Here is a 20,206-nt window from a genome sequence, read left to right on the forward strand (position 1 = left end):
AAGTGGAGGGTCAGAGAGGAAAATTTCTAATATTTATTATCAGGAAAAACAAAGCACAGGCTCCATTTAAGCACACAGAGTATAGCTTTCAAACAAAAGGAACTAGGGTGGGGTGGAACTCATGGGTAGACAAATAGAGCACCGGGGTTTTATCTAAGCATCCCCAGTAGCTCTTGGGAGTCAATAATTACTAACTTAACTGAGGATCACGCAGGAATCAGAAATGTGTGACTTAGAATGATGAAGACTACAAATTTGTTTTTTTCTGAAAACGCCCTCAGCATGCTCTCCTTTCCCCTTTATTTGGAGACACGAGCTTTCAAAACTGAGAAGGGGCTGGGGCATCCTCAGCAAGTAACAGCCCGAATTCCATCATAGCCCTGGCCTGCGTCTTCAGTCCTGCCCCTCTCTATCCCCTTCTCTTGGTTCTTTGGAATCTCAACACTCCCTGAGAACGTGGCTGGCATGAGGAAGCCACTGTGCCCTCAGCATATTCATACTTTCTTGCTACGACCTTTGCAGGCAAAGAGCAGATCTTGCTGCAGAAGGATTACGAGTCGGCGTCGCTGACAGAGGTGCGGGCTCTGCTGCGGAAGCACGAGGCGTTCGAGAGCGACCTGGCAGCGCACCAGGACCGCGTGGAGCAAATCGCAGCCATCGCGCAGGAGCTGAAGTATGTGCAGATGCCCTCCGTCCTCCCGGGAGTCCTGGGGATTCCACAGAGAGGGGAGAAGAAGGCCTGCCTTTCCTTTCCTTTCCTGACTAAATGCGGAGGGAACCAGGCTGGAGGCACTCTGTGCAGGGATTCTCCTTGTTTCGTTAAATGTAGAAACAGATTTCGGTTCTTAGGTTGTGGTAGAATCCCTATGTCCTCCCATCCAGCAGCACCCCCGCCCCCAGCACAGGCAGCTTTGCTTCCAGGAAGATGAGAAATAAGTCTGGAATGTTGGGGCCCAGAAAGCTATGGGAAGGCGGCCTGACCCGGGCGAAGTGCAAGAGGTGGAATACAGCCTGTCCTGAAATCAACATAAAACCAATGCAAAACAGCGGGTACTGGCCAGGCGCGGTGGCTCACGCCTGTAATCCCAGCATTTTGGGAGGCCGAGGCGGGCGCATCATGAGGTCAGGAGATCGAGACTATCCTGGCTAACACGGTGAAACCCCGTCTCTAAAAATACAAAAAATTAGCTGGGCGTGGTGGTGGGCGCCTGTAGTCCCAACTACTCGGGAGGCTGAAGCAGGAGAATGGTGTGAACCCAGGAGGTGGAGCTTGCAGTAAGCCGAGATCCAACCACTGCACTCCAGCCTGGGTGACAGAGCGAGACTCCATCTCAAAAAAACAAAACAAAACAAAAAAAGTGGGCACTGCCTCATGTGTGCAGAAGAGATGTCAGGGTCCCACTTTGCTTTATCATCCCATAAGCGCTGTTTCACTTTCATGCATTTGGTTTTATGGGAAGAACTGACACGACATTTGAGCCTAGGCTGGATTTAGCACGGAGTGAATGTTCTCAGTTCCCGCTCTGTGTAGTGTGAGCTCTGGGGCGCGGCTGCCCTCGGGGAGAGGAGCCTCCATGCTGTGTTTCTGAGCTTTCTTCAGGTCCTTTTCCCTTGTAATATGGACAACATTTTATTTCCTACTCCTTTGCCCACCATTATAATCACTGATACATCTGTAGAATGTTTAGAGCCTGTCACATAATGGTAACTTCAAAACTTAAATAATAAAAATTTATTTCAATATATTACGTTTTAAAGCTGCCATGTTCTGGCTGGGCGCGGTGGCTCACGCCTGTAACCTCAGCACTTTGGGAGGCCGAGGCGGGCGGATCACGAGGTCAGGAGATCGAGACCATCCTGGCTAACGTGGTGAAACCCCGTATCTACTAAAAATACAAAAAAATTAGCCAGGCATGGTGGCGGGCACCTGTAGTCCCAGCTACCTGGGAGGCTGAGGCAGGAGAATGGCGTGAACCCGCGAGGCAGAGCTTGCAGTGAGCCGAGATCAGGCCACTGCACTCCAGCCTGGGCGACAGAGCAAGACTCCGTCTCAAAAAAAAAAAAAAAAAAAAAAAAGTAAACGAACTTAAGCATTAAGGAAATGGATTTGGTAGGGTAGGAGGGGACTTTTCAAAAGTTGTCTAATCCTGGACTGTTTTTGAAGAAGCCTCCCAAAGATGTCTTTAAACTTCCATGGTTCTTGATTTATATCTGAATGAAAAAGGTGATTAAGTTTTGTACAGGATTCAAACTTGTTATCCCTGGAGGTACTGGGTTAAGCTTCTAGTTAAGAATTTGCTTTAGGTTGGGTGCAGTGGCTCATACCTGTAATCCCTGTACTTTGGGAGGCTGAGGAGGTAGGACTGCTTGAGACCAGGAGTTTGAGACCAGCCTGGCAACACAGCAAGACTCCATCTCTAAACAATTTTTGAAAAGAGCCGGCTGTAGTGGCACATGCCTGTAGTCCCAGCTACTTGGGAGGCTAAGACAGGAGGATCACTTGAGCCTAAGAGTCTGAGGCTGTAATAACGTATGATCACCCCACTGCACTCTAGCTTGGGTGACAAAGCAAGATGCTGTCTCAAAAAAAAAAAAAAAATTGCTTCAGTGGTGTGCACAGAAAGATCCCAGGTAGAATGCATAGATGGATCTGGCAAGGAAAAGTAAGGATTTAGTGAGAGATCGTTTTGCTCTTGCTTGTCACTAGTGGCATCAGATGAGTCAGAACCTCTCTGTCTCTAAGTGGAAGGGCTCAGTTCGGCCCCATTTCAGAAATCCCGCTATGTTAGATAAAGTCACGGTACCATTCTGGACCTGATACTCTACCCAGTGGTGAGGCCAAGTGCTCTTCTAGGGAAGCCAAGGACACAATGTGGCACAGGCTGACTCTTCCCTCCCCAGTCACTGTGGCTGCATCCTGGCCCACAGGACTGTCCTCCAGGTCAGAGACCTGTCTTCTGACCTTCACTCACAGGGACATTGCCACTTAGAAATAATGCTCTCTGGAGGCCTCTCCAAGAAAAGGAAGGGAAAAGAAATTGAGCCTGCGGCATTAAGAAGACAGCAGTTCTCTCTGTTTAGAAATCTGTTGGCCAGCAAAAGTTTTAAGAATTCTTCTTGTGATTTATCTGAGAAGAGTGATGTTTACAGTGATGACAGTTAACAAAACCCTGAAATACCATCCCAGTTCTCTATCAGATTTTTATTTTTTATTATTGTTTTATTTGTATAAATGTTGGGGGGGGCACAAGTGCGGTTTTGCTACATGTGGTGAAGTCAGGGTTTTTAGGGTAAACATCACCCAAATAACATACATTGTATGAAATCATACTAAGTAATTTTTCATCATCCACCTACCCTTCCACCCCCTCACCCTTCTGAGCCTCCACTCTCTGTCAGCCCACTCTCTGTGTCCATGTGGATACATTTCAGATGTTTTTGTTTTTAAACTTCCCTGTTGTTTTTCTTTTTAGCCCATGTTCATTTTCTCTCATCATCTGGGAAAGTTAATCTTCATTTATTTTCACTTTTAATAGTGAACTGGACTATCACGACGCTGTGAATGTCAATGATCGGTGCCAGAAAATTTGTGACCAGTGGGACCGACTGGGAACGCTTACTCAGAAGAGGAGAGAAGCCCTGGAGGTGAAGTCTTGAAGCCACTTGTTGACACGAAATCTTTTAATAGAAGCTCTTTAATTAAATCACTGGTGTTTCATTGTCTATTTCTCTTCATGCTTCTCTGCATGAAGCAGGTTGTCTAGTGAAAGGAATCTCTAAAGAAAACATGAAAAGTGGAAGAAAGAGGGAAATGGGAAGTTGGGAGCTCTGTGCTGTAATTTATCCAGACAGCAGCGAAGTGTATTTTTCAATTTTAAAAAATCCAGGGGTGATGCGATTACGGCATAAATCTGCTTTGTATTTGGTAGTAACAGTACGTTTCCAAAAGTCCTTCTACCTGAGTAAATTGAGCTGTGAGTGAGTCAGGAAATCAGAGATGTGCAAAGGGAAGATGGAACCAAGTGTTGAAGTGAGTACATTGATAGGAAACAGAATTGGGACGAATTTGGCCTTATTTAAGTGTAAGACTAAGTGTTAAGACATAGTAGGTAGCTGGTGTTTAACTGCCCCAATTGTCTTTAACCATGGAAGACATCTCCCACATGAGAGAAATAAGCAGTTTACCAGTTCCCTGAGTCTTTTCTCCTTGACTCCTTGACTTTTGAGATAACGCAATATCAAGCTTCCCAAATGCCAAATGGCTGTGACAAAACTGCTTAAAGAAAGAGATGTAGAGAGAGAGAAAAGACCAGACATGTAACAGAGACAGCGCAAAACATTTTAGAACAGGAGGGGAAAATGAACCTAATTAATTATAGAAGGCTTAAAGCTACGGAGATGCCTTCCCCTTCTGCCCCCACTTGTCTGCCATGGGAAACAAGCACAGGGTCATCCTGTTGTTTGAAACCTTGTGCTTTCATATGCCCAGAAAGGCAAGAGGTGATCTGTGTTAAATCCTGAATGAGGATTTGAGAACATGAACCTGCAGTTCCTTCTCTCTCCGCTAGGCAGGTGACTTTGGGAAAGGCATACAACTTCTCTGCACATGTTGACTCTAAAACGTGGAAGATGCCCTGCATTTCTGTTAATCTGGCACAGTTAGGGAATCAGGTCCTCTTATAAAGTCCTGCTTTAGCTGAAAGCAAGTTACAGTTTGCTGTATGTGGAGTCTCAGTTTTCAGAAAAGTAGCATGTAGTGAAGTACTTTAGACACTTTCCAAATGAGGCTGCTCTGGATGTTATTAAATCCTTTTTTGATTCAGAAGGCACCTCAGAGACCTGCAGGGCTCAGCCTAATTGTTTGAGCATCAGGTAATCTTTTGTAGACACATGCTAATATGATTAACAGAATGTCAGAGAATAGTCTGTTGTTATGGAACACACACACTTTCAGTGAATTTTTTAATTAGTCTATGGTAATGCTTGCTTCTCTTTATTCTTCAGAGAATGGAGAAATTGCTAGAAACCATTGATCAGCTTCACCTGGAGTTTGCCAAGAGGGCTGCTCCTTTCAACAACTGGATGGAGGGTGCTATGGAGGATCTGCAAGATATGTTCATTGTCCATAGCATTGAGGAGATCCAGGTAATAGAACCCCAACTCTGTATGCCCTATGCATTAGAAGTGAGTTGTCATTTAAACTTAGAGTTCTGTTATTTGGTTTCTTGTCTTCTTTCTTTAAAAAAACAAACAAACAAAAAAAAACATATGTGGCTAGAAAGCCCAAATTACCCTTGACCCTTAGCTTAAAAATGTGTTTACTACTCTGTGTTGCAAACCCGTTAAAATCAATCAAGTAAGGTTGAATATGTCTCAAAAGCTCTGTTCTTTAACAAAGAATGCTGAGGCCAGGTGCAGTGGCTCATGCTTGTAATTCCAGCACTTGGGGAGGCCGAGGCGGGTGGATTGCTTGAGCTCAGGAGTTTGAGACCAGCCTGGCCAATGTGGCAAAACCCTGTCTCTACAAAAAATACAGAAAAATTAGCCGGGTGTGGTGGTGCACACCTGCAGTCCCAGCTACTGGGGAGGTTGAGGTGGGAGGATCGCTTGAGACTGGGAGGCAGAGGTTGCAGTGAGCCAAGATCACGCCATTGGACTCCATCCTGGGTAACAGAGTGAGACCCTGTCTCAACAACAACAACAACAACTGCTGAATCATTGAGCAAAATAAACATATGTGCTCTTGGAGTTATTCATGAAAAAGTTATAAGTGTACTAGCTGCTGAGTTAACTACTTTGCAAATGTGTGCATATTACTGTTTATTTAGATCTACAGAGTTTTTTGCCAGATCGTAAACCATAAGAAGCCACAAATCAGCACCTACCTTTTGCCTACTGCCAATCTAAAATGTTCTGCTTATAGTTTTTTCTGGAACTTCAGAACTGTAAACAAAGCTTCTAAGTGGTGATGTTAGGGAGGAAAGTTAATCTCGGTTAGCCAGGAATAATTTATTTAGAGAATTTTTACAGTGAATTTTATGTATTATAGAATAAAAAGAGAAAATACTTTTTTACTCTTTTTTTTTTTTCTGTAAAATAGATATGTTATCAAAAAGAATCCAAGTAGAAAGGAAATCCTGAAGGTTGGGATTTGAAACCACACCTCCCTACCAGGAGCCGTCTAGAAGGGTTTGCACTTGCATGCCAGGGGAAAGAAAGTGCTTCCATGAACACTGGAGTTACCTTTTGAAAGAGGCTCTGATGGTGTTTCCTGCATGCACTCTTAAGCACAGGCCAACAGTCTAAAATCGTTTATTTTTGGAATAAGTGAGACCTCTAAGCATGCCTTGGAAGTCACACTGTTTGTCAAAACTCTGTTGGCAGCTGACCTGTTGCTGCACCTAAAGAGAACAGTAGCTTCACACTCAAAGGTGCTCCACGAAGCAGTGAGGTCTTTGAGCAGCTGAATTTGTGGGGCTGCTGATATTCAGGTCAAAGAATAGGTTTGATAAATGGCTCTTTAGAGAGCCTTCTGGGAAGAGTTGGTTTCTGTGACCTTTTCTTTTTGAGGAGTAGGGATATACTTCCTGGTTTTCTTTAGATATAATGGTAGCAAATGTTAGATGCTTTTGTAGGACTACAAAGGTAACACTGGCCATTAGAAAGGGCAGCTAAGGGCTGAGCGTGGTGGCTCACACCTGTAATCCCAACACTTTGGGAGGCCCAGGCGGGGAGGATCACTCGAAGCCAGGAGTTTGAGACCAACCTGGGCAACATAATGAGACCCTGTCTCTACAAAAGATAAAAAAATTAGCCAGGCATCGTGATGTATACCCTATAGTCCCAGCTACTCAGGACACTGAGGCAGGAGGATTACTTGAGCCCAAGTGTTCAAGGCTGCAGTGAGCCATGATTGCACCGCTGCACTCCAGCCTGAGTGACCTAGCGAGACCCTGTCTCAAAAAAAAAAGGAAGTGCCGCTAAGTTAAGTTCTGCTCGTCAGCAGAAAATAAGAAAGACCTAAACAATAGCTGGTGATCAAAAACAGTGAAAGGAAAACTGATTTAAAAAAATTATTTTTTAAAAGATTCTACATGAATAGCCATCAATCAAATTAATAGTCATCATGATATCCTTTTTCCATTTTCCAGGAACTTGACTTCTGTGTACCTAAAGAGTTTTTTCTAAAGCATTCAGAATGTGTTTTTCTCCAGAGATTCTTGCAATTATCAAGGCATTTACTTGTGTGCAGAAAGGAATATCAAAGCCTTTGAAATTAACACTCAAGCCACATTGTTTTTCTCCACTTGTGTCTCGGGTGTAGAGTCTGATCACTGCGCATGAGCAGTTCAAGGCCACACTGCCGGAGGCGGACGGAGAGCGGCAGTCCATCATGGCCATCCAGAACGAGGTGGAGAAGGTGATTCAGAGCTACAGCATCAGAATCAGCTCAAGCAACCCGTACAGCACTGTCACCATGGATGAGCTCCGGACCAAGTGGGACAAGGTGGGTGGCTGAGGGCCTGGTGTGGGACTGGGGGGCATTCTTGAAGCTGACGTCGAAGGAGGAAGTTAACGCCTTGGGGACTTAGGGTGACAGCCTCATTTTGCGTCATGATCAGGATTTTCCTTTATCCCAAATTTCACAGGCAAAATGTGATAAACTCTTAAGGACCCTTCAGCAGCTTCTGCAGTTTGTGGGGAAAGAAAGCAGAGATTATTTTACTTAAGGAAACTCTTATAAACGTTGACACAACCACTATAGGTTATGATCCTAATACCATGAAGGAAATGGTTTTTAAAGCCCCAACTGGAAATTTGGTTAAAAACTTGGTTACAAGTACTTATAGTACTTTTTAAAAGAATTTTTAAAATATGATATAGACATGTCCCAGATGTGTATGAATTTTAAATGCAGAAAAATTGCTTAGAAAACTTCATCTTGGGAATGAAAGTATTCTTACTAACTTGCTGCCTTTTAAATTCTGGGCAACTATCGACATATGTAATTATGGTCCAAATGGGATAATTTGAGCCCTTTTGTCTCATTTTTAAGATTGAGACATTTCTTTTCATGGTTGAAATTATAGCCCAATTAGTCATCTCAGTATGCCAATCATAGTCTTTGAGGAATAAGTCCACCACGTGGGTCTGAAGTGGCTTTTACTATAAAAACACACGTGCTGCAAGTTAGTTATAAACAGCGCAAAAGACAAAAACAGGTATGAGGAAGAGGAGAGTATTCATCTGAGAAATAGTAGTTAATTAGTGCATCTGAGCTTTAAATTTAGCTCTGGTCTTCCTAACAAACATCCAAAGAGAGAAAGGAACCAAACTGATTTAAGTAGTTTTCTTAGGGGGGAAATAAAGGAAATATATCATTTTTTATTTTTCATTTTTATTATGTTTATTTCTTTGAGATAGAGTCTCACTCTGTTGCCCAGGCTGGAGTACAGAGGCACAGTCTCGGCTCATTGCAACCTCTTCCTCCTGGGTTCAAGTGATTTTCCTGTCTCAGCCTCCCTAGTAGCTGGGATTACAGGTGCTCGCCACCACGCCTGGCTAATTTTTTATATTTTTGATAGAGATGAGGTTTCACTATGTTGGCCAGGCTGGTCTCAAACTCCTGACCTCAGGTGATACACCCGCCTCAGCCTCCCAAAGTGCTAGGATTACAGGTGTGAGCCATCACGCCTGGGCAGAAATATATCATTTTTTGAAGTGAGACAAACTTTTCTCCCATCAGTAAGTTATAAAGCAAATGGATTTTTGTTAAAAAAAAAAAAAAGACAATAATAATGCTTTTAGTAGCAGTTTTCCAGATGACATAAAGAAAGATTTTTGAAGTAGCTTTTTTCTTTTCCATTGATTGAAAGAGAATGGAGGCATAGCATTAAAATGTAACTCACAAATGGAACAGAAAGCAGGTAGACCAGGTGTATACTCTTCTGTGGGCCAACAAGGTATAAGAATCGAACTCATGAACCCAGCATGGGCTCTTCACATTTTGGTGTCATGAACCCCTCTGGCAGTCTGGGGAAGCCTGTGGATTCCTTCTGATTATAATGTTTGTAAATTTATAAAAATATTTAATATTACAAAGGAAACAAATTATATTGAAATGTAGTTATTCAAATATCTTTAAAGTTATTGTAATGTATGTGCTTCTTTATTAACACATTTAAAACCAAGATCTAACAGCAGGTCCAATAATTTTGGAGTAGTGCTGAGTGTATGTGATATTTATTGCAAGAGGCAGGCATAACCGTAATGTTAGTATAGAATGTCTATGATTTATGTTGTGATAAGGTCACAGGGACTGCTAAATACTGCTGCAGATTTGCTGTCCACATCATTCATAAACAAAGGGAGTGCTAAATTTTAATCTGAGATGGTGAAAATAAACATGTCAGTGTTCCCTTCATCCAAGTTCACAAATCCTCTGTACTCTGGACCTGGCCCTGCCTTAGTCGCGCAGCAGGCTGAGAGCCTCTGGCTGGAGGAGAATGGTCCCTGCTCCCAATGCAGGCTCTTAAATACCCTCCAACTCATCCTGTCTTTCAGCAGGCACTTGGTGGCACTAGATGGCAGTCAAAGCTAAATCAAGCCCATCCTATAGTCCCTAGACTAGGGACTCCTCCTCCCTATCCTCCCTCTTCCTTCCCCCCACACCCTCCTCCCTTCCTTTCTCCTTCTCCACTCCCACCCCCACCCCTTGGACTATTCCCGAATTCTGTGGTCGTTCCTATGAGACCACAGCTGGCTTCTAACCCTTGTTGTCCTTGGGCCCTGACAGGTGAAGCAACTCGTGCCCATCCGCGATCAGTCCCTGCAGGAGGAGCTGGCTCGCCAGCATGCTAACGAGCGTCTGAGGCGCCAGTTTGCTGCACAAGCCAATGCCATTGGGCCCTGGATCCAGAACAAGATGGAGGTAAGCCAGCGCCCTCCCAGGCGCTGTTCACAAGCCTTGCGATAAGTCCCTTAGCCACGCAGCAGTGACACCGCACGTGCTGTGGTTTCCAGCCACCCACTCCGTCAGGTGGGAGCACCGTTCTGTTATCACCCCGGCTTTATTTTTCAGCCCCTGGCTGTTGGGGACAGTGTGCAAACCGGGGTACAATACAGAATGCAGGAAGGGGGCACTCAAGGAAGGGGAGGGGGGTCTTGCTGGGTTCTGTTTATTTTCTCATTAAAAATGGTGACAGGGCTTTTTCTCAGTGTTTGGCCTCTGCAGGGCCTGGATTTCAAACCATCTGTCCCTACAAGGAGGACCCGTGAAGGCCCACAAATACTTTGCATTTTCAGAACATTTCAGAGACAGTGGTCTTTAATACTGTTGCCCTTTGATCACCAAGAACAGCCAGGAGACATTTATTGACCCACTTATTTCTTGCCCTACCACCCTTTTGGTGTTAAAATACTGACTTTTTTCTTAAAGGGGAGACCATCTAAAAATATAAGGGCAGCTCTGCCCGAGGGCGTTTCCTTCCCACAGCAAGAAGCTAACAGGACTCATCTCTGACCCCTCTTGCCTCTCTGTTTTGGATCTTGGTTGACTTTTTTCCCATTCTCTAGACAGTCTAGAACTAGACCTTGTTTTGTTCTGCAATGCTACCCAGTCCCCACTTCCTCTGAGAAAAGTGAACCGAGTGACACTGGCCGCTGCCTGACCCTGGCCTAGCATCCGATGCAGGGTCTGGAACGGCGCCTCTTGCCGAGCTCCCTTAGGGGGCACTTCACTCTTCTTCTCTGTCTGCTTGCTCACTCGCCTCCCTCAGGAGATTGCCCGGAGCTCCATCCAGATCACAGGAGCCCTGGAAGACCAGATGAATCAGCTGAAGCAGTACGAGCACAACATCATCAACTACAAGAACAACATCGACAAGCTGGAGGGAGACCATCAGCTCATCCAGGAGGCCCTCGTCTTTGACAACAAGCACACGAACTACACGATGGAGGTACGCAGCCAGACAGGTGTGCGCCGCTCACTTCTCCCGGGGACCATGCCACCTCCTCAGGGTGCTTTCTTCATGCACTTGTCTTTCTTTGTTCCTGTTAAGACCTACAAGTATGAAAGTTAGGGATCTTTAAGCCTTTCCAGTCACTATTTGTGGAAATGCTTCGTGAGCTATATCGAGGACTATATGGTATCACCAACAGTGACATTATCTTATTATTATCACCACCATAAATTCACTACACTTCTTCAAGGTGGGTGCCAGAAACTGGACTGTTGCATTTCTGCCAGTTAGGCCCAAATTGATCTCCCTGGGAGCCAGCAGGTATAACTCAGGGCTCATCCTGCTACTTGGTAAAAGGGAAAATATTTTTAGTGACAAACAGAGTATATACTACAGAGTGCCTGCTGCCACTGTTAGAACCCTGGTTATAGAGTATATACTGCAGAGTGCGAGTATATACTGCAGAGTGCCTGCTGCCACCGTTAGAACCCTGGTAACAGAGTATACACTGCAGAGTGCCGGCTGCCACCGTTAGAACCCTGGTAACAGAGTATATACTGCAGAGGGCCTGCCGTCACTGTTAGAACCCTGATAATAGAGTATATACTGCAGAGGGCCCACTGTCACTGTTAGAACCCTGGTTATAGAGTATATACTGCAGAGTGCCCGCTGCCACTGTTAGAACCCTGGTTATAGAGTATATACTGCAGAGTGCCCGCTGCCACTCTTAGAACCCTGGTTATAGAGTATATACTGCAGAGTGCCCACTGTCACTGTTAGAACCCTGGTTATAGAGTATATACTGCAGAGTGCCCACTGTCACTGTTAGAACCCTGGTTAAAGAGTATATACTGCAGAGGGCCCGCTGCCACTCTTAGAACCCTGGTTATAGAGTATATACTGCAGAGTGCCCGCTGTCACTCTTAGAACCCTGGTTATAGAGTATATACTGCAGAGGGCCCACTGTCACTGTTAGAACCCTGGTTAAATGAGAGTATACTGCCAGAGGGCCCGCTGCCACTCTTAGAACCCTGGTTATAGAGTATATACTGCAGAGGTGCCCACTGTCACTGTTAGAACCCTGGTTATAGAGTATATACTGCAGAGTGCCCGCTGCCACTGTTAGAACCCTGGTTATAGAGTATATACTGCAGAGTGCCCTCTGCCACTGTTAGAACCCTGGTGGGTACTTGTGAGTACTTCTCACTACAGAATCTTGCAACAGATGACAAAGTAGAATTTTTTTTCAGGTGTAGGGAAGGCTATCATGAGCCCTGCTTAGTAAGCCCTTTGAGTCAGCTGTACTGTTATGAAAGTAAAGAGGCAGAGTTGACATGCTGTAGAGACTTAGAACTGATCTTTCCCCTTTTCCCTCATTAGCACATTCGTGTTGGATGGGAGCTGCTGCTGACAACCATCGCCAGAACCATCAATGAGGTGGAGACTCAGATCTTGACGAGAGACGCAAAGGGCATCACCCAGGAGCAGATGAATGAGTTCAGAGCCTCCTTCAACCACTTTGACAGGGTACCACTCTCTACTTATTTGAAGGGCAATACTGGGGACATTAAACAATGTATCTGAAATAATATGCATGCTCTTGTTTTAAGTCTTAAGGCTCCACAACATTTACAGGGAAACAGGATAGTTAATGACAAAAGATAATAGCCACTAAAACCAAGTGTCCTAAGCTTTGATGTTGCTCAAGGTGACACAAAGTCCAGGTTTGTGTGCTGTTTCATACAGATCGCTTAATAAGAATGCATTTGTAGTTGACATCAAAGCTGATTTGTTCTAAGTCAAAGTGTATTCTTCACAAAATGTGATTGTTGGCTTTAGGTCATTTTGTAAAGACTTAAATACAAAACTCTGATATGCTTTTCCTAAGCAACTGTTTAGAAAAAGCATCTGGTCATAATTTAACCTGTTCTTTCAACATTTAAAACTCAGTTTTCTGTTTTAGTTAACAAAATTGATGCATGCTTTCTTTTAAGGACACGCACCAATAAAATGGTGATAATTTTCATAATAAAAGCATATAAAAAGTTAAGTGCTGCTTTAAAAATATCATCTAGTATTTTGATTTGAATAATATTGAGTAAAACCAATTCTTTATGAGAAAATACTATTTACTAATCCTGTGGCTGAAAGTGAGTGACTATTAAGGCATACTCCAATTCTTTTTTTTTTTTTTTTTTTTTAATGAGACGGAGTCTCACTCTGTCGCCAGGCTGGAGTGCAGTGGCATGATCTCGGCTCACTGCAACCTCCGCCTCCTGGGTTCAGGCAATTCTCCTGCCTCAACCTCCCTAGTATTGGGACTGTAGGCACCCACCACCAAGCCTGGCTAATTTTTTTTTTTTTTTTTTAGTAGAGATGGGGTTTCACTATGTTAAGCAATATGGTCTTGATCTCCTGACCTCATGATCCACCCACGTCGGCCTCTCAAAGTGCTAGGATTACAAGTGTGAGCCACTGCACCTGGCCTTTTTTCTCTTTTTTTTGTTTTGTTTTGTTTTGTTTTTGAGATAGAGTTGTGCTTTTGGTGCCCAGGCTGGAGTGCAGTGGTGTGATCTCGGCTCCCTGCAACCTCCACCTCCCACGTTCAAGCGATTATCCTGCCTCAGCCTCCCAAGTAGCTGGGATTACAGGCATGTGCCACCATGCCTGGATAATTTTTTGTATTTTTAGTAGAAACAGGGTTTTACCATGTTGGCCAGGCTGCTCGAACTCCTGACCTCAGGTGATCCATCTGCCTCGGCCTCCCAAAGTGCTGGGATTACAGGTGTGAGCCACCACGCCTAGCTACATTCCAATTCTTAAAGATCACTAAAAGGGATGTACTATTACTTTGTATGGAGCCCTGTTACGATTTGCAAATGTCCATCAGTGGTTCCTGAAATGCCTCTGGGCTAGACAGACCAGTCAGATTTGGGCCTTTTAGAGGGTTCAGACAGTGGACTTCTGATCAGAGAGCTAGGCATAAGTAAAAAATTATACACAGAGATGGATATTGACATTCTTATAGTTTCAGCACACCTTTATTGTGCAGAAGCATGCTGTGATTTGACCTAACTGCGTTCATTAAAGCCCAAGTCATTTTTCTTCCAAGGAGGGAAATGATGGATCGTCATCCCTGTACACAACCATCTCTTGTTGAAAGACACTCTCACTCATTGAGGCTGCTTTATAGGAAGAAAGCACATTGATTTGAATCCGAGGTGATCACAGTCTTTTGCGACAAAAGTCCAAGGAGTACAATACAGAACTTACCATGTTTAGAAGTTTGTTCATATTAAACACGAATGATTCTTTGTCAGTAGGTGGCAGTAGTGAGCTCCCGACTAGTTCCTTTTGCTATTTTCTTGAGCGTGTGGTCTCCTTTCATTTTTGTCTGGTCTTTATCCTCCTCTCCCCTCTTTTTCGTTTTTAAGAAACTAGTTTGTAACATCCTTGTGCTGGCTCCATCCTTCTTGCAAGTCGGTGGTGACATTTACGACCTTGGCAGAGCTCAAAGCACTTCTCTTACCAGATCTTTGTTCAGTTGGTCAAGTAGAGTTCTCATCTTGCCCTGTGCTCACCTGCTCTGTCCTTTGTTTTTGCCAACAGAGGAAGAATGGCCTGATGGATCATGAGGATTTCAGAGCCTGCCTGATTTCCATGGGTTATGACCTGGTAAGACAGAAGTTGAAATTATACTAAGATTTGATATTTTATTGAGTTTGGATTTCTATTATAGAAGACGACAAGCTCAAACCAAGGTAGTGCATCTGGGATTGATTCGTTTTCGTTATATAGGATAATATTTTTGAAGGTCTCACTGTTACTATATAAAAATAAAGTTACGGGGCCTGGCGCAGTGGCTCATGCCTGTAATTCCAGCACTTCGGGAGACCAAGGCGGGCAGATCACCTGAGGTCAGGGGTTTGACCAATATGGTGAAACCCCTTCTCTACTAAAAATACAAAAATTAGCCAGCTGTGGTGGCGGGCGCCACCCAGCTACTTGGGAGGTTGAGGCAGGAGAATGGCTTGAACCTGGGAGGCGGAGGTTGCAGTGAGCTGAGATTGCACCACTGCACTCCAGCCTAGATGACAAGAGTGAAACTCCATCAAAAAAAAAAAAAAAAAAAAAAGTCACAGAACCAAAGCACTTACTTTTATTCAATAATTGGTCAGATTATTTTTTTCTAGTGAAGGAGATGAGAACATAGGCTTTTTGATTGTTTTAAACAGCTTTACTGAGATATAACTCACGTACTACGGTTTACCCATTTAAAGTGTACACTTCAGTGGCTTTCAGTAGGATCCTGATGATTTTTCAAGTGCTTTTTCCTCTAATATGTTGACAGGTAAAAAAGGTTTAGTCGTAAATCCGCCAAGATAAACTTACATTGCCCTGTGGGCTGGGATAGTCCTAGTATATGCAACACTTCTCTGTTACCCATTAATGAGTATTTTTAACCTGGCCTGCCTTGATTCTCTTTGGGACTGTAAGCTACAGTCGTGACAGCCATGTTCTGAGCTGCCTTCATTTTGGCAGCATCGCTTTCCTAGTTCCAATCTGAGAAAAGGGCTCAGTTCTCGCTTTGTCCTACTCTTCCATAATTACGTTACATGACCCATCAAGGCCAGCAGTGGGTCCCAGAGAGGAAAGAATTCTGACATTTACAAGCTTCTGGTTTGAAGCTCCAGCAACTTTTAAAATTGTTTGATAGCAGTAAACCTTAGTCACCCTTAAGGGGAATCTCGTCCAAAGACTGAAGGGAAACGCAGGTAATAATTCAGTTTTCAGACCTAAAGGAATTGGCATGTCACCAGGGAAAGAATGAAAGCAGCTCTGTTGAGAGTTGTGTACCATTCGTATACATGTTTCTTTGCTACTTTGCCCCAGGGCGAAGCCGAATTTGCCCGCATTATGACCCTGGTAGATCCCAACGGGCAAGGCACCGTCACCTTCCAATCCTTCATCGACTTCATGACTAGAGAGACGGCTGACACCGACACCGCCGAGCAGGTCATTGCCTCCTTCCGGATCCTGGCTTCTGATAAGGTCTGCATTGACAGATTTGCTTCTGCTTTAGCAGGAGTCCACTACATTGTTCTAACAAAAAAGGCAACAGTGTTGTAAATAAAAACCATCTTTATACCAGTGTATTTTGTACAACATTGGCACCGATTTCAGAAAGCAGCAGGTAGACACACAACAATGGTGCACTCAGCACAGAGGAAACAGACATGCCATTCCCGGCATTCACGCTTGGCCTTGCGTTGAGTTTTTATAGAAGGGATAGTAGTGTATTTGTACTTTTGTGTGTGTGTGTGTGTGTTACTGGTTCAACCCCTGTTTTACATTCCAGTTTGGTAGATGTGACTCAGAAAGAAGAAACTATGCAATTTAGATGTTATAAAACTGGATACCTTCTCCTAAGGATCAATGACCCTGACTTTGTGCCCAGCCATGGAACAAAGTTAAATATAGCCGTTCAGTCAGTAAAAAATTACCAAGCTTTTCATTACATGTAGCCTAGACCTTCAGGAGGAGTTTAGTTGCCAGTTCAGAATTGTAATATTTTACCCCTCAAACAATTAAAACATCTCTATGTATAAATTCAATTTGGGGCAGGTTTCTTTTACCCTGTTTTCTGGCTGAGAGGATAATGAACATTACCACAAGGAGGTTAGCATGCTAAAACACATTAACAGAGCCATATGTATTACTTTAAAAATCAGATAATACCAGTTATTTTTAAAATAATGTTTTCTTTAAAATGAATCATTTACCCCTGGGGTGAGGGTGGATGGGAAATAGCCCAGCTGATTTAGAAGGTAAGAAACCATGGCTCCTCCAACCCCACTAAGAAACTTCTACTATAAATTATATAATATACAAACTATAATGATATAAATTATAATGTGATATTTGAGATTTACTTATTTTGACTTTTACCAACCAGACTATTTGGCTGGAATTGTCCTATTTCCCACTGAACATTTTTTTTAAAAGCTTCATTTTTTCTGGTATGAACTGCAGATCATAGCACGTATCCTCGCATTGTGGCTCAGTTTGAGAACTACTAGTAATGCTCCATTTGCCTTTATGAAGCATATCACCCTTCCTGCTGGCCAGGCCAGCTTCTGGATATGCTCCTACAAGTAAAACTCGGCTTTCTGTTGGTTGTCTGGTACTACTATGCCAATAGACTCCCTACTCTTTAGTCCTTTTAAAAAAGTAAACAGGTGCGAGAAATATGTAAGTATGAAGACTGTTTATGTTGTGGTGTTTTCTGCAACTGACTGCAAACACGTGTGTATTTTTTTTCCAGCCGTACATCCTGGCGGAGGAGCTGCGTCGGGAGCTGCCCCCGGATCAGGCCCAGTACTGCATCAAGAGGATGCCCGCCTACTCGGGCCCAGGCAGTGTGCCTGGCGCCCTGGATTACGCTGCGTTCTCTTCCGCACTCTACGGGGAGAGCGATCTGTGATGCTGAGCTGCTGTAATCACTGATCCCATCAGAATGCAATAAAAGCAGAAGTCACAGTTTGTTTCCTGGAAACTTTGACAAGCTTTATTAAGTTGAGAGAGAGAGGGGAGAAAAAAAGCCTTTCGAAGTTCAGGAATTGCCAGCAATATAACACGGCTAAAAGGAGGTTTCTACAGTATATGACATAGTGCGCTTCATAAATAGGTTTATTTCTGAGTTTTTAGTGAAATGTAATGAAATATCGGGTTGATTTCTTTGATTAAACAGAACAAATTACTTGAGTAATAGGAAATTAGGAGGATCTAGGGACAGAAGGAAAGTGAAAAATGTGAAAATACAAAATACCCAAGATTTAAGACCGAGGGGAAGAAACCACAAATTGGTAAATAAAGGTTTGCTATTTGTAAAAAATTTCATTTATCTCTAATATGCTTATGTGATTGACCCAGGGGAGTATATTTGGGATTCTAATGTTTTATTTTCATGCTCATCAAAGATTACTATTGTGTCTTCAAATGAGTTTAATATTGTGAGATGGAACTGCCAGGGATTAAAAAGACTACCCAAAAGATTTTTGGCACTTACAATTTTTAAAATAGAGTTTATGGTCATCTCTTCATTATTTAGGGCTGGATGGTCGACTCAGTCAGTGATTTTTTGATGCTTCTCTTAGCCTCCAGAATACAGACCTAAGGAAACATGGAAGTCAGTTTAATTGCCAGAGAGAAGGATGCAGTCGCTAGGTAAAATGAGATTTTTAGGATTATTTATTGATTCCAGGTTCCCATGCTTTTTGTTAGAGCTTATTAGTACAGGTTCTCAAGAGATGACCACATAAAAGTGCTCTGTTTTTAAATAAGCAGGTTTCTGTAGTACTGACTGGTTCATCACAAGGCAAGTCAGAAACCAGTATCCTTCCAGCTCTCCAGTCAGGACTTCCTTATGCCTCTAGTTTTATGACCTGTTAAGGAGAAGCCAGAGTTATAGTAGGAAAGGACTAATTCTCAGCAGCAGTGGAGGTGCGTTCTTTCTTTTGCGGAAGCTTTACATGTGTTTTGTGTAGTAGGAATAACTAGATGTTTTAGCTAGTGTGCGGTGTGTGTTCACCCCTGGGATTGGACAGTGTATCCTAACAAGTCCCATGTCTGGTTCTGTGTCTAAAGGTCTGCTCCATGACACAGGATGCTACATGCACTCCCGCTAGCACATCTTGATCCGTTGAATGTTCATTCTTTCTTTGTGCTCACACTGCTGTAGGCTATAACTCTCCCCTCTGTTTTTCCATCTTGTTGACAGCTTGTAGAGAATAAAGCAGGAATTCTTTTTATATCTGAGTCCTTAATGATCAGGAAATGGATTACAAACAAACAAATACAGTTGCAAACAGCAATTAAAGCATTACTAGAGAAGCAGTAACATGCCTGTTACCTACAGTCTGTTTGCTCAGATTTTTATAGATTTCCACCAACAGCTGGAAATGTGATATTTCCATTCCAAGCTGTCTGACAGCTTGACTCTTTTTCCTACACTGGGCCATTTAGAACCTTCAACCTTTATGAATTTCTCTTGATTTGCTTCATTATTAAGTAATTGGTAGTTTCCAGATTCCTGAAATATTTGAATCCTTGATTTTAATGCCAAACACTTTTGGGATGGTTTAGATGAGCTCTGACTCTATTTTATTTCAAGTAGGTGCTATATCCCGGCCATAAACCCCTATAGAAAAGCCAGAAAGTTGTGCTTCCTTTGAGGCTATTAGGGGGTTCTGTGTGTTTTAGGATGGGTGTGGGTAACTCATCTACCTAAACTTTTAATTTCTTTACAACATTCAGCAAGAGGAGGGGGTCAGTAGTCTCTATCTGCTAATAAACGAAGAAAGGAAGTAAACTCTGAAAAACAATAAACATGTTTATACTCTCATTTTAGGCATTATTTTTATTTCTGAAGCTGGATGCTCAAAAATTAAAACGTTTATAAGTTTCTAAATTAAACTTAATTTATAAAAGAAAAAAGCATCCCTATTTTTGTTATTTCAAAAAATAACCATTACTTTGGTTAACTACAGACTTCCTCACTTAAAGGTTCCATGAGAATTAAAAACAGTCATTGGGTTAGTATTTGCCTCCCTTAAAGAATTAGAGACAGGCTTATTAGGTAGAGGGTGAACATAAGATGGAGAATTAACAATTAACCATTTAGAAGTGAATGATGGATGGCCCGGGGCATGGTGGCACACGCCTGTAATCCCAGTACTTTGGGAGGCCAAGGCGGGTGGATCACTTGAGGTCAGGAGTTCAAGACCAGCCTGGCCAACATGGCAAAAACCCATCTCTATTAAAAATACAAAAATTAGCTGGGTTTGGTCACGTGCCTGTAATCCCAGCTACTCGGCAGCTGAGGCAGGAGAATCACTTGAACCCAAGAGGTGGGACCTTTTACCACCCGGCCAACAAAGTGAAATCCATCTCAAAAAAAAAAAAAAAAAAAAAAAAAAAACCAGAATTTTTTTTTTTTTTTTTTTTTTTTTGAGATGGAGTCTTGCTGTCTCGCCCAGGCTGGAGTGCAGTGGCACGATCTTGGCTCACTGCAAGTTCTGCCTCCCAGGTTCACGCCATTCTCCTGCCTCAGCCTCCCGAGTAGCTGGGACTACAGGCGCCCGCCACCACGCCCGGCTAATTTTTTGTATTTTTAGTAGAGACAGGGTTTCACCGTGTTAGCCAGGATGGTCTCAATCTCCTGACCTCGTGATCCGCCCACTTCG

The 20,206-nt window shown here is 43.2% G+C and overlaps 1 protein-coding gene across 2 annotated transcripts in view; it reads left to right on the forward strand.

The window, feature by feature from the left end:
* Positions 1–19,457, forward strand: part of ACTN2 (actinin alpha 2) — a 76,130-nt gene extending 56,673 nt beyond the window's left edge. For both annotated transcript variants that reach the window (XM_032136814.2, XM_032136813.2), the window contains exons 12-21: positions 523–673; positions 3,537–3,645; positions 5,005–5,145; positions 7,325–7,507; positions 9,797–9,931; positions 10,779–10,958; positions 12,342–12,488; positions 14,571–14,636; positions 15,855–16,013; positions 17,287–19,457. In XM_032136814.2, coding sequence (XP_031992705.1) covers positions 523–673; positions 3,537–3,645; positions 5,005–5,145; positions 7,325–7,507; positions 9,797–9,931; positions 10,779–10,958; positions 12,342–12,488; positions 14,571–14,636; positions 15,855–16,013; positions 17,287–17,445 — 1,430 coding nt within the window. In that variant the 3' untranslated portion in view covers positions 17,446–19,457. The remainder of the gene's footprint in view (positions 1–522; positions 674–3,536; positions 3,646–5,004; positions 5,146–7,324; positions 7,508–9,796; positions 9,932–10,778; positions 10,959–12,341; positions 12,489–14,570; positions 14,637–15,854; positions 16,014–17,286) is intronic.
* The last annotated feature ends 749 nt before the right edge of the window (positions 19,458–20,206 follow it).

This window comes from Hylobates moloch, unplaced genomic scaffold, assembly GCF_009828535.3.
Source record: "Hylobates moloch isolate HMO894 unplaced genomic scaffold, HMol_V3 SCAFFOLD_18, whole genome shotgun sequence".
Taxonomy (NCBI): domain Eukaryota; kingdom Metazoa; phylum Chordata; class Mammalia; order Primates; family Hylobatidae; genus Hylobates; species Hylobates moloch.